At 53.3% G+C, this 13020-nt stretch overlaps 2 protein-coding genes across 7 annotated transcripts in view; one reads left to right on the top strand and one right to left on the bottom strand.

The window, feature by feature from the left end:
- The first annotated feature begins 7149 nt into the window (after positions 1–7149).
- The window catches only part of SIN3A (SIN3 transcription regulator family member A), a 65178-nt gene continuing 59307 nt past the window's right edge, over positions 7150–13020 (top strand). For 4 of the 6 annotated variants that reach the window (XM_057723401.1, XM_057723404.1, XM_057723402.1 and 1 more), the window contains exon 1: positions 11054–11508. The gene's annotated coding sequence lies outside the window, so the exon portion shown is untranslated. Of the gene's footprint in view, positions 7168–8179; positions 8256–11053; positions 11509–13020 lie in introns of those variants that run through there. The other 2 variants (XM_057723407.1, XM_057723406.1) reach the window with 2 other exon arrangements.
- LOC130844713 (basic salivary proline-rich protein 2-like) lies at positions 11379–12455 on the bottom strand. The gene is made up of 2 exons (XM_057720804.1): positions 12362–12455; positions 11379–12298 (listed from the first exon to the last, which is right to left on the bottom strand). Exons 1-2 carry the CDS (start codon positions 12453–12455, stop codon positions 11379–11381), a joined length of 1014 nt encoding a protein of 337 aa, XP_057576787.1.

The following is a 13020-nucleotide window of genomic DNA, read 5'->3' as shown; positions in this document are numbered from 1 at the left end:
AGGACCACTCCCCATGCTGTGCAGCTCCTCTCTGTCAACCAGTGACATCTGCCCAGCTGGAGCAGGCTGGCATGGGGTGTTCTTAACAAAAGTGACCGCAGCTGACATTTACTGGTTGATTAACTCTTTTCCACATACTGTTCAAAGTGCTTTCTAGGTATTGTCTCATTCACCCTCAAACCAAACTTTTGAGGTAGGTATTGACAAAAGAGAAAAATTGAGGCACAGGAAAATTAATTTGCCACAGCAAGAACTTGGACCTTCTGACTCAGACCTCTAAGGATCCATCTCCTGATCTTCCAACAGAATATTCTTGAGTTTCTTACCTTAATCAAGAGCTGAAGTATAGAGCAAAAATTAATCCAGACCTTTCTTTGGATAGGCCTGTATTCCCTTGGGGGCAAGCAAGCATAATAGGTAAACAGAGATACGTGAAATCTGGGAAATCAGAAAGACATAGGAAACAGGATTAATGATAAAAGATTTGGAGGAGGCAGCCTTGAACTGTCATTTATTTGAAGAGACTGTAGCCCAACTGCTGTGTAAATTCAGAAGTTTTGTGTGAGTTCCTCATTGCGCTTCTAAGGACTGGTGAGGTTATCACTTGTGAGGGCTGCATAAAAATGCAGTTTGCTAGGTCCTGTCCAATGGGTGATTGAGTGAGTGGCAAGATGAGCCAGGTTTTCGAACCACTGTTTTAGTCCATGCCCCTGACTCTACAGAAGGTTAGCAAATTCATGTCTCCTAAATCTGAGAGAAAGGGATTAAAAGCTCCCCCCCGCCACTGCTATAGTCTGCTTGTAGCCTTTATCTTTAGGAAGATAATACTCAGTGTGAGCCTACCTGTGTTCAGTGTTAAAGGAGGTAAAGAAAGGCGAAGAGAGAGAAGGAGCCCTGAATCTGTCCAGGAAGTCAAGGCTGTCACATAGGAGATTTGGTGAACAAAGCAAGAGAACCCATCAAATGCTGGATTGCACAGTTGAGAACATAAAATGAAGAAAGTGTTCGGGGGGGAGAGAATTGTGGGTAACTCAGGCTTCTGCTTTTTCTTTTGATTGCTACTTTTTCACTTAATTTACTCCCTCTAGGCTTAGTCCCTTCATCCTACCCATCCCTGTTAGCTAGGATGGGACTCCTGAGGTGAAGGGTACCTCAGCATCCTCAACCTGGGAGGTTCACCACTGTCAGTCTCCGTATCACCAGGTGCAGGTAAATGACAGAATGCGACTGGTTCTTGGCAGACTGGACTGCTTAGCATCACACCTTGAGGAAGATGGGACTCCTGCCCTTGTGGTCTTCCCATCTCTAGAGACAACCAGACACGCATGGAAACGCTCACAGATCAGTCACCTGCAGGAAGGTATGGCTAGGTAAAAAAGCCTTCTTAGAGTGACTGTGCTCTTTGATAGTTTTGAGGTCTCACCACTCAACTCAAGCCAGGTCTTAACTTGTAGAAAAAGGTGCTGTATTGGATGGTCCTCCTGCAGGCCCTCCAACTCTAAGGGTCTAGTTCTTTTCTGGACAGTGCAAATGCCTATAGAGGAACTATCAGACCCTTCTCTGGTTGGGTCAGCTCCCACTTGCAATCCCCAGTTTTAGCTTGTTTTCAGAGTCTCCTCTTTCAAGGTGCAGCCACCTCTCTATTTCCTCAGTTCCCTTCCCATTTGGCCCCCAACTTGGAAAGCAGGCCAAGAATCCCCTATAATCCCCAGGCCAACCCATAGGCCTTTAAGGCTTCAGTGCTGTTACATATGGGGCAGACAGGGTGACTCCGAGCCAAGGAATGAACTAATCAAGCTACCAGAGCTCCCAACCGAGGTCTTAGGTTTGTCTCGGGCTCTGGTTACTTCCAAGAGTACTACCCACAGACCATCATTAGCTAACCAAGGACAGGAGCTAAAAGTGCCACCAGTTTGGGAACCAGATTTCCTCTTGGGAGATACCCAGCCTATAGTTACCATCACGCAAACAGTTGTGAATATCAAGTGTTTTGGAGTGCACTACTCTTAACTGATCACAGAGAAGACTAGGTTTTCTCCACAAATAGAAATCTAGCACTCAGTAACCTGTGGCAGTGTTTAGGCTTCCTTCACTACTCACCATAGCTTTGATAAAATGCTTCTGTTTAAACTAAATCTGGCATTCTGCAGTCTTAAATACTTTTTTTTTTTTTTTTTTGGCTAAGGCCAACATGGACATAGCTAACTAAGCCAGAAACCTAGAGTGTTGGATAGAGATGGGGAGCAGTGATCCCTTTTCAGCAACTTAGGGTAATATGTTCCTAACATGGTAATATGTTCCTGATACAGTTTTTAGGACTGAGATGAAGGTGAAAGTAGGAAAGCAAGACAGTGAGTTATATAGAGAAGGCAGTTTAAAAAGGCACAGCGCCCTCTTCCTCGCTCTAGGCTCAGTTCCTTCTACCCCTCCCCACCGTATCAGAACCTGGTTACTTCTCTAAGCTACTGTAGTTGTGTTAGCCTCAAGACTGGCGAGATGCACAGCTGAGTCTAGGTCACCCATTTCATCCTGGGAAGTCTGTTTTATTTCCTTGAACTTTGATGAATACCTGTTCTGTGGCCAGCAGCCAGTGTACGTATGAAATATGTTCAGAGCAGATGCTAGGCTGGAGATGTCAATTGGGGACTTAGTTTAGATAGAAGCTAGGAGCCTTGGAAGTAGGTGAGAACAAAGAGGAATGAGGAGGGCAAGAAGAGTGGAGAGACACTTGGGAGCCACAAATATTTAGGGAAAGAGGGAGGAAGAAAAGCCTGTGAAAGATTCTGATTAATAGGCAGAGGTAACCAAGGACAGGACCAGGCTGTGTTCTCACACACTGGTGAGATGTGGGGAGTGGCTGGGATGAATGCACAGGATTCAGAAATGGAGGTTCACTAGTGATACTGGGGCATGAGTGGGAGGTAAAGGAATAGAGACTGCAGTGCTTGGGCTTCACTTCAACCAAAGCAAGGCCCACCGTTATCTCTTATTAGACCTCTGAATAAGATTTCATTTGAACAAAGGAAATTGCTGCCTTAAAAGAAAATCATCAAACAATTGATATGAAAAATGAAACACTTTGAAAGCATAAAGCCAGGTAAACTGGGAACATATTGTTACATCTGTTTTCTGGATTTGGGCTGAAGTGACCCAGAGGGGTAAATAATGCTAAGTGAGAGCGTGACATTTCAAGGCAGTGAATAGTAGTTTTAAAATCCACTAAGAAATTCCAAGCCTCCAAAGTCATCTAGATATCAGAAGCATGACATATGTACAACATATAAGACAGCTGGTTGCCAGAGAAATGGAGTTTCTAATTTATACAGTGGAATTTTGGGGTCCTTTAATCCTGTTTCTAATTTACACAGTGGAATTTTGGGGTCCTTTAATCCTCTCAAACTGGAGCACCAGGGACTTTGCATTTGAATGGCCAGGAGAAGAAGTGTCAGCAAGATAAAGGAGAAAAGGGTCTGACAAACTTTGAGTGCTGGCATACTTTATTTTTAATCTCACAACAACCCACTATAGTAGGTATTCTTAGTTTACAGGTAAGGAAATTGAAAAGCTTAATGACTTGCCAAAGACATCCACCTAGGATGTGGCTAAACTGGGATTCTGACCAATAGCTTGAGCTTTTCTCTTGAACCTATAAGGTTCTTTGGGTTGGAATTGGGAAGCAAGCCTCCGATGCCCCTCACCTGGATGTTCCCAAACTGCTAATGGTCTTCTTTAGCTGGCAGAGGTTCTGTCAGCAGGGCACTGACACTGACATCTTTTTGGCAGAGCCACTAAAGTGCAGGCCCTAAATATCTCTCAGTCATAACCTACCACCATGAGCACCCTAAAGAACTGTGATTGAGGGTGTGCACATATGTTGCCTAGGAGGCAGAGTGTCAGAAGGTGTGCCAGTTTTGAGTGTATGTGTTGTGAGTTGAGGATTCATGTGTGTGATTGGGAGACAAATTGCTTCTTTGAGGATAATTTTTTTTGGAAAGAGACAGAAATCATTTAAAACTATCTGGGGACAAACAGCTCTTGGAGTCAGGGAGGGAAGGAGTGTGGAGCAAGAGGGGAGGCTGTTTTTCTCCAGAAGTCCCAACTTGGATCATGGGCCCTAGTGTGTATAGAGACAGCATGTGGCGGAATGGACAGAGCTCAGGCAGACTCGTCTTGGCAACTTGGCTTGGGCAAGTCACTCTACTACGCTGAGCCTCAGTTTTCTCAACTAAATACAATAATCCCTAACTCAAACAAAAGAGGACTCCTGGGAATCAGAACCTAGCTCCCCCATGTGACTTCTCCGACAAAGGCCTTCACGCAGATGCATTCACTTTTTTGTCCTCACTGATAGGGTGGGGAGAGGGGAGAGGTTGAGTGGATGCAACCTTCAGTGAAGCTGGAGGGCCAATGTCTCCAAATGAAATTCTTTATTTCCCAGAGTCTGGGGGTGGCTGTGCTATGCAGGTATCAATGTAATGAGTCAGAAACAATCACTGGACCCCTTCCAAGGGGCCTTCTTGCCTGACTGCTGGGGGTACTGGGGGCTCAGAGGTGAATTAGATAGAGTTGCTGCCCTTGAGGAGCTCAGTCTAGGGGATGTTCAGGAGCGGATTTCCACCAGGGTGGTGCACTTAGGAGGAAAAGGAGTATCAGCGAAGTCTGATTCTCTGAGCAGGAGTAACTGTTCTAGTTGCAAATGCTCCATAAGTAACTTCATCCACAGTATACCCCCTGCAGTCCAGGCTTACAGTAAAATGCTTGGGCCTTTGGCCTCCACAGAAGTTCAGAACCTCACTAGGTGTATTAAAGCGCATTTTTATCATCACATGTGATCTTCATAACAGGGTAAAGGACTGCTATGTTAATTTCTTGTATGGGACAGGAGGCTGAACCACAGGTAATAAGAAGACTAAGTGGAAACCAAGGGACTCAACTTCCAGAATGATGTTCTTCTCTACCACTCTGCCTCATCTTACATTCACACAGAATCTGTTATGACTTTGTTTAGGGCAGAGCCTCTTGGGAAATAGAGCACAAATCTGAGATAGGGCTCCAGACGTCAGAAGATCTCTGTTCTGATATAGAAAAACTTGGTCTTCACTCTAGGGAACCCCCAGTCTGAGAATGAATCTCAACTTCCATGGCCCTGCCAGGTGCTGGGTCTCTCACCGAATACACAGTCGTCACCTCCTAGTCTTTTCCCTTTCATACCACTTCCTTGAGTGATGCCATCAATCAAGTTGCCACCCAAATTCTAGTCCCTATTCCACCTAAGATGACCTATTTCCTTTCCCAAATCAGTGTTTCTTCCCTCCTGCCCTCTCTCCTTAGTAGCAAGCTTCACTCCCCATCAGAGTCCTCCCACCCTCATGGACTCTGAGGGAGGGAAAGGTCCTTAGATCCTGTCTTTTTACTCCAATTTTCACCCCTATTTCACAGGAGAGAAACCGGCCCAGAGAGAGGAAGGGACTTGCCTAAGGATACTACTATTAAGTCACTGGCCACACTAAACCTAGAACCCAGATTACCAAACCACTAGCCTCAAGCTCTTCTACCTCTTCACACACCTGGCCACTGACTCCTCCTTTCCCTCCATTACCCACACTGAATCGGTCACTCAGTCCTCTTGGGACTTTCTCAAGCAAGTCTCTTTTTATTCTTGCTTACCCATTGCCACTGCCCTAGTCAAGTCTTCATTACATCTCACCTGAACTGTTGGGACAGCCTAACTGGCAGGAGGCTCCCATTCTGCCCACAGGACTTTAAGGCTCTTCTCATTCTGCACACCCCACCTCGTCCACACTAGCTAGCTTCCTTTACTGGATACCTCAATCAACAGGTCTTACTCACTCATTGTGTATCTTGGCCCCCGGCTCAGCTCTGTTGAGCACAGACATGTGGGGTAGACTCCCCCCCCAAAACACTACAAATGATTCAGGGAAACATCTGAGTTTTGACTTGAGGGCAGCTGAAGGTAAGGAAGGAGGGGGATTGGGGGGCTGGGAGGAGAAGAAACCTTTTGGCTCCCTCCATCTACCCTTCCAATGAGAAGATGTATCTCTGTAGTCTCCAAAGCCATTATTACAACAGCCTTTCTGACTCACCTTGCTGCCTATAGGCACCCCTGATTCAACCCACCCTCAGAATCCATCCAGCTGTTGGGATGCTGAACATCTTAAACCATAGTTCTGGGTCTGTGGTCCTGTGACTGGCCATGCTGCTTGCACATTCTGCTGTGCAAGTCTAAAAATTTTAATAAAGTAGTAAAGTCTTCTGCTCTTTGACTATCTTTCCAATCCTGATTTTCATTAATACAGCCATACTTGAAGAGATTCTTAATATTGCTTTGCATTTACCTCTTTGTGTCCTTTGCTGAAAATGACTTGCCCCTCCATTTCTGCCTGAGTGCCACCTCCTCCATGAAGACTTCACCCAGTTTTCCTCAGCTAGAAAGAATCTCCCCGATCTCAGCTTGTGTGGATGTCTATTTATATACACATTTCCATCTTGCCTTCGCTCTTTCTGTAGTATCCCCTCAGCTAGGTCTGAAACCCTTGGAGGGTACAGAGTGAGCATCTCATTCAGTCTCTGTAATCGCACCCAAGCAGCAGGTGCGGTATGAATGTGCCTGCCTCACCCCAGTAGGTGCTCAAGCAAGTGCCTGTTGCCCCGAACACAGGACTTCCCGCTTACACCGCTCATTTTTAGGCAGGCGCTTAACAGAATGGGCCGGACACAGGTCACACAGCCAAGGGAGTCGGGACATTCCAGCCAGTCGCTAGGGCATCCTTACCCGCCTCCCTCCGCCCAGCTCCAAATGGGGTGTGTGTATGAAGGAAGTGGGCGCCAGGTAGCCCCGCTAGCTCCTCCTCCCGGTCCACCCAGCGGATCTCCGAGTCCCAGGAGGTCTCCTTCCAGTGCAAGGGCCTCAAGAAACTCGAAGCGGCGGTGCGGTAGGGATAGGGGCCTCTGCCACGGATGCGCCTCCCACTCACGGCTAGTTTAATTAATTAATTTATATTTTTTGGAGGGAGGGGGCGTTCAATGAAGGGGAAGAGGTGGAGCGAGGGGAGGAGGCGGGCCGAGGATGACTGACGCGAGCACCGGGGAGCCAATGGCCCGTGGGGGGCGTTCCCCCCATTCAGGACTCCTCGCCTGGCTCGGAAGGTATGTTAAACAGCTGCTTTTAATTTGGTCTCCCCAATCTCGAGCGTTTGGGGGGCTTGTTTGCCGGCCGCTCGTTTTGGCCAGTCCGCCTTGGTGCAGGCGCCGCGGGCCCTGGGACGGAGCTAGGGGAGGCTCGGAGTCCGGCGGCCGAGGGAGGCGAGGGGCAGGCCAGGAAGGAGAGCTCTTGGCGCCGCCCGCTCGCCAGTGTGTGTTTCCAAGCCGGGCCGGATCCGTGGGGAGGGGGTCGGCCCAGCCCGGGGTCGCCAGTGCGCCGGCCGTGCTGCCTAGTTTATTTCACAGAGCGGTCGGTTTCGGTAGGTTTCGGCGGCAGACTGGGTAAGGGGCCGGCAGGAGGCGATCCCCATCGCTCCTGGAATGCCTTAAAAAATTATTGTAAAGAAGAAAAAAGGGGAGATTCCGTACACCGACTGGAACCGGGCCCGGGCTGCGGCGCGCGGGCTCGGCAGGGGGCGGCGGCCTGAGCCAAGCCGGCCGGGCCCACGGAGCCCGCGGCTCCCGGAGTTGGTCGAGAGCTGGAGTTAGCGAGCGAGCCCGGGCCCGCGGCTTTCCCGGCTAACCGCGCGGGGCGAGGGCGGCAGCCGCCCGAGGGTTTTGTTCCAGTCCGCAAACTTGTCGGAGGGGGCGGTGGGCGCGCTCCGAAGAGGCGCGGGCGCCTTGGGCCCGCGGTTGTTATGGACTCTGGGGGCGGGGGCAATGCCGGACTTGCGGGAGGGGCGGCCGGGGGCGGGGGAGGCCACCGGAAAGAGCCCCAGCACCTCGGCACGGGACCCACGCGCCGCTCTGGGCTCTCCGAACTCCCGGGCCGTGGCCACAGGGCCAGCATTCGGCGCCCGAACCCGGCCCGGGGCTGTGGAAAACCTCCAGGAACTCGGCGGCTTCGACCCGCGGCCCCAGCTGATCCCCTTGCAAACATGGAGCTGCCTCCTTCCCCGCCCACCCCGAGGCGGCGGCGGCGGCGGCTCCCTTCCCCTCCCCAGGCCGTGCCGCTCGCCCGCGGATGCGGCGGGGGCGGGGGCACAGGCGTGTGAGCGCGCCCGCGAGGGGGTGGCCTGAAAGGGGCAGTGAAGGTCGGAAACTGGGAAAACAGTCTCCACGCTCGGAATCGGGAAAAGGAAATGCATCAGCGGGCGGGAGGGGCGCGGGGGGCGCGCCTGTCAGCCGGGATGGCGGCCGCGGGCTGGGAGGCGGGGCGCCGGCGCGTGCCGCCGAGGTCGGGCGGGGCGACGCCGGGAGGGAAGGCGCAGGGGTCCGGGCCCGTGGAGCGCCGGGCTGCCCCTGCCTCCACTCCTTGGCCTAGCCTGTTTACTATCTACTCCAGCGACGGCTTGTGCAACCGGCCCGGAGGGGAGCTGAGGGGCGGGGCCTTTCCCTCTCTCTTCCACCCATGTCGGGCTCCTCCAGAGGGCCCGCCTTCTCTTGTCTTCCACTGGCTGGACGAGGCTCCCTTTTTTCCTTCTCGGTTGTTGATTGGGTGAATTCTCCCGAGCTCCGCCTATCGGAGGCCGGGCTGGAGTTTAAGTTGCTAGGATTTTTTTCCGTGAAGGGCGGAGAGAGGATTCCTGCGGCTTACGTGAGGCGCAAGGTCCCGCCCCTACTTCTGATTGGTGGGGTGGATGGCCCCGCCTCCCCCGGCGGAGCGAACCTGGGCGGGAGGGGTGAAGTCCACCCCCGTTCCCCGCCCCCTCCCCTAGCGTGTGTGCGCGCTCAGCACATGTGTGAGGCCCGCCTTGCTCCTTCGAACTGTCCTCCCGCCCGGAAGTCCCGGGCTTCGAGCCCTTGGCAAAGGGGGCGGGGAGAGAAAAGAAGGCACACAATGATGCCTCCAAGGCTCGAGATCTGGTAGCCTTTGCGATGAAGTTAGGGGTTGATGGTGTAAGGTGCTTTGGGGGGCTTAGCTCTCAAAGTTATGCAAGGGTTGGGAGGAGGGGGTGGGGTCTGCCCTTCCTCGTCAAGTACTAGTTCTGACCCTGGTTTTTCCCTGACTCTCAGCTTCCTGGAGATCGCCCTAAGCTTAAGCTTGAGAACGCTGCGGACGCTGGCAGTGTGTTTTCTTCCCAGCACAAGGCAGCCGCTGTCCTTACTTGGCTTTATCAAAAACTCTGAGCAACTTAGGATTGGCCTGGATGTCTTAGGCAAGATCCAGGGCAAGCTCATCCCCTGCTGACAGAGTAGTCGGGAGCGGCCCAATTCTGCTTGGGTTCCAAGTGATTTTTGATGTCCAGGTGGGAGCTCCGTGTGGCACCCAGTCCAGGGAGCGGAGGACGACGGCCCAGAGTTAAAATAGCTCTCGGTCAGTTCTGCATAATTACTGCTTCTTCGTAACCTCCTAGAGGTTTGGCCTGGGGGTCTTGTTTGTTTCGTCGGAGTGACTTATTTTTTGAGTTCCGTCCTGTGGCAGGGCTTGACTCCCGGCGAGGCTGCTCCCATCTGTCGGCTATGTATGGAGTTCATAGTTCGCTGCCTTGTCCTTGAGGCTTGGAGTCAGGCCCACCTGTTGCCAGAGCTCACTTCTGGTGGTCTCCGGTGGATTGCGGAGGGAGGACAAGATATGACCCAGGAGTAAGTTACCTGGGGCTTGCCTCTTGGATACTGACTCAGCTTTCTTGGGAGAGTAGCCTTTTTGCGGAAGAGAGCGGGAAAATTATAGTCCCGCCCCCTCCTCTCCTGGCGCTCCGTGAGCGCCCCCCAAAGCAAGGCCAGCGTCAGTTCGCCCTATTTAGTGAACAAATAAAAGCCACCTAGGTATCGCAAGTACTTTGTCTCTCTGTGTTCAAGGCCATATTACCTACATAGAGAGGGCTAGGGACTGTCATTAACATTCGTTGGCCAAGGAAGAGAGAATCAGCTGTTCTTATTACTTTTGTCCCCAACTCTGGAATTTTTTTAATCATTTCTCTGAAGTGTGGCGTAAGATTCATTTATGCCGTGGCCTGTGTGGTCTCCTTCCTCAGTTCTTCGCGTCTGATGCCTCCAGTTCTACCCTGGAGATCGCAAGTGCCTTGCGTTTCACGCTCCGCCTTCTGGAGGCTTGCCAGGGCGTTGGCTCTGAGGGCCCTGCCCCCATTTAGGTTATCTCCGCCCTCTTAGGGCTGCATATTCAGGATTAGGGAGTGTCGGCTTTAGAAGTATGCAGCAACCCCTAGGGCTATTCCTCGACTTTGGTCTCCAGCCCTTATTTCTGTATTCTGTACTTACTGAAAGCTGTCGGCTGCTCTGTACATGTGTTTACAAGGAGGCAGTGTGCGGAAATGTAAATTGTAGAGAACCGGATGGGAAGGCTGAGGTTCTCTTTCTCTTTTTTTGTAAAGGGGTCCTCCAGGGTGGCAATGCTGCTGCTTCTCCCTTTCAAATCCTAGGGCATCGGATTCCCGTTGCTGATCTCCGCACCACCTCCTGTTTCAGGCCCTGGAACTCTGCGCTTCAGTCTCTAGTGTAAACATTCCACAAAAGGACTGCTAAGGTTCAGCCTCCTCGGGCGGGGCGGAGTCAGCTTCTTCCTAGACGGGCATTCTGGCCAATAGAGGCTCCTACCGGCGCCGAGATACCCAATCCGATGGTTGGGGGGCGGGGCCTGGCCCGGCAGTGCGGTAGGAGGAGCCTGTCTCACGGACATTTTACCCCATATCGGTTACTTACCTTCCTGGGGCAGCCAGAGAGCCCGGGGTAGCCTTCCAATGCAATGACCGGCGAGGGCGGGAGTGGAGCTGTTGGGCCTGTAGCTGAGACGGCATGGGGCGGGACATGTGGAGTCCTCCAATGAGATCTGAAGAGCTTCCCCGCTCCCTCCAATAGTGTGGCGGCTTGGGGGTGGGATTCAGCAATTCGTCTCCAATAGGCGGGGTTGAGTTAGGGAAGCTCCCCGCCAATAGGGGCGTGGAGAAGGTGAGCGGCTCCCCTCCCCTCCCAGCCGGGGGGGAAAGGGCGGGCAGTCGGCAGGCAGGGGGCAGCGATTGGCCAAAGCTTTGACGGGCGGATAGTACGGCCTGTGCGCAGCGAAGTTGAGTCCTCCCTCTGCGGGGCGGGCCGGGGGAGTGGGCGGGATTTCCCGGGTAACAGAGAAGCGGCCGCGGCGGTAGAGGCGGCGGAGACGGTTTCTCCATCTTCCCCCCCTCCCCTTCCCCCCTCGGAGTTTCCCTCCCTCCCTCCCTCCCTCCTTCCCAGTCTGGGCACTGGGGCCTGTGACCGCTTCGTTAGCGGAGAGGAGGCTGCCAGCCCGCTTTGGCGGGCCTGTGCCCCGTGCGGTTCTCGGGGCCTCCCTGCTGAGCCTGAGGCTCACGCCGAGAGGGACACGCAGTAAGGAGCGGCCGAAGCAGCTTTGCGGTGAGAGCACGCCGGGCCGGGGTCGGGGCGGGGAGCCTGCTGGCGGGTAACGCCGGACTCGAGGGTGTGTATTTTTGGGGGGCTGACCTCCTCGGCTTCCCGTAGAGCAGGCGGGCGGGAGGCGTGTGGATGTGTGAGGGGGGTGGGGGGCGGAGCGGGGTGGCTCTCGGTGCGGGAGGGGGAGGAGAGCGTAGTCCCGGTGCGCGCGGAGGGGGCGGGCTCTCGCGCCGCCGCTCAGGGGCGGGGCCGGCGCGCGCGTGCGATTGTAGAGAAAGGGGCGGGGCCGCGCCCTGCGCTCGGGGCTGTTTGCTGCAGACCACCCCTCCTGTCTTCCCGGGCTGGGCGGGGCCTCGGCTGGGCGGCCTCCCGCTGGCCTGCTGGGTGGGGGGACTGGCTAGGGTCTCCCGCGTGTGGCCTCGGGGCGCGGCAGGGAGGGGGCGTGAGGTCCGCCTTCCTCCGCCTTCCCGGGATCCGGTTGGCCGGAGGGGCCGCACGGAGCGGCGGTGCCACTCCCCCTGGGCGTCCTCCGCCTTCCCCGGGTTTCCGCCTCCTTGGCAAGTGAGGCGGGGCTCGGGAAAGCCCGCTGTCCGGTCTGGCTGCGAGTCGCGGCGCCTAGATCTGCCCCGCCCTACGTCTCCTTGGGGTGGGAGGGGCCCCCAGTCTGCAAACTGTGGAGGTGTCAGGACTTTCTCTTGTGGCTCGGCCCTGCCTTTTGCCTGGGGCACGAGGGTCAGGTGCCAGAGCTGTTGTCCCTTTTTTGCTCCATGCACCGGGGATGGCACCGTGAAGCCTGGAGAGTGGGAGCGTGGTCCCAGCCAGTCCTCTCTAGGTTGTAATTATTGGGGCGAGGTGCTCAAGGTCCTTTCGTCGCAGTCTGTGGTCGAGTGCTGCTCGTGCTGAGACCGTGCTTCCGCAGCGGTGATGGTGGGGGAGGGGCGGAGAGTCATCGGAGGCTAGAAATGTGGCCGGGGACAACCTTTCCTGGAGTTTCCTTGATGATGGGTTACCGTGGCTGTACGGGGCGGGGCTTCCTCTGAGCCAATGAGGTGGTGGGTAGTTAGTTAGACTTGGCCACTTTCGGTGCCTTGGAACTTCAAACCAAGTTAGCCAAGAAAAGGCTTGGAAGCTCCTCTTCACAAGGCTGAGACTTAGAAAAGGAAGGATTGGATTTACATTTTAATAAAAAAATAATCTTTTATAAAACATGGTGATTTTTTTTTAACTCAGGCTTTGAATAAAATACTCCAGTTTCTTCAGCTCCTGCATTTTTGAATGCTTTAATTGTACAGGTGGTTCTGTTATTTAACTTAACAAATAAGTTGCAATTTAGGTAACTTCAGGTGTTCTTGAAAAGTCTACTGGTTTTATGTTATTCTGTTAGAACATCTAGGCTACTTTCTGTTTGTATTCTATAAAATAGTGTTCTTGCCCTATTTTATTACAGAGAGTAGGATGAATTCTAGGACTGGTGTAGCCTTGTGTATGTGATTTATGTAGTGTTGCCCCCTAACC

This window comes from Hippopotamus amphibius, chromosome 2, assembly GCF_030028045.1.
Source record: "Hippopotamus amphibius kiboko isolate mHipAmp2 chromosome 2, mHipAmp2.hap2, whole genome shotgun sequence".
Classification (NCBI taxonomy): domain Eukaryota; kingdom Metazoa; phylum Chordata; class Mammalia; order Artiodactyla; family Hippopotamidae; genus Hippopotamus; species Hippopotamus amphibius.
The sequence above is the reverse complement of the archived record's forward strand: the minus strand, read 5'-3'. Positions and strand labels throughout refer to the sequence as shown.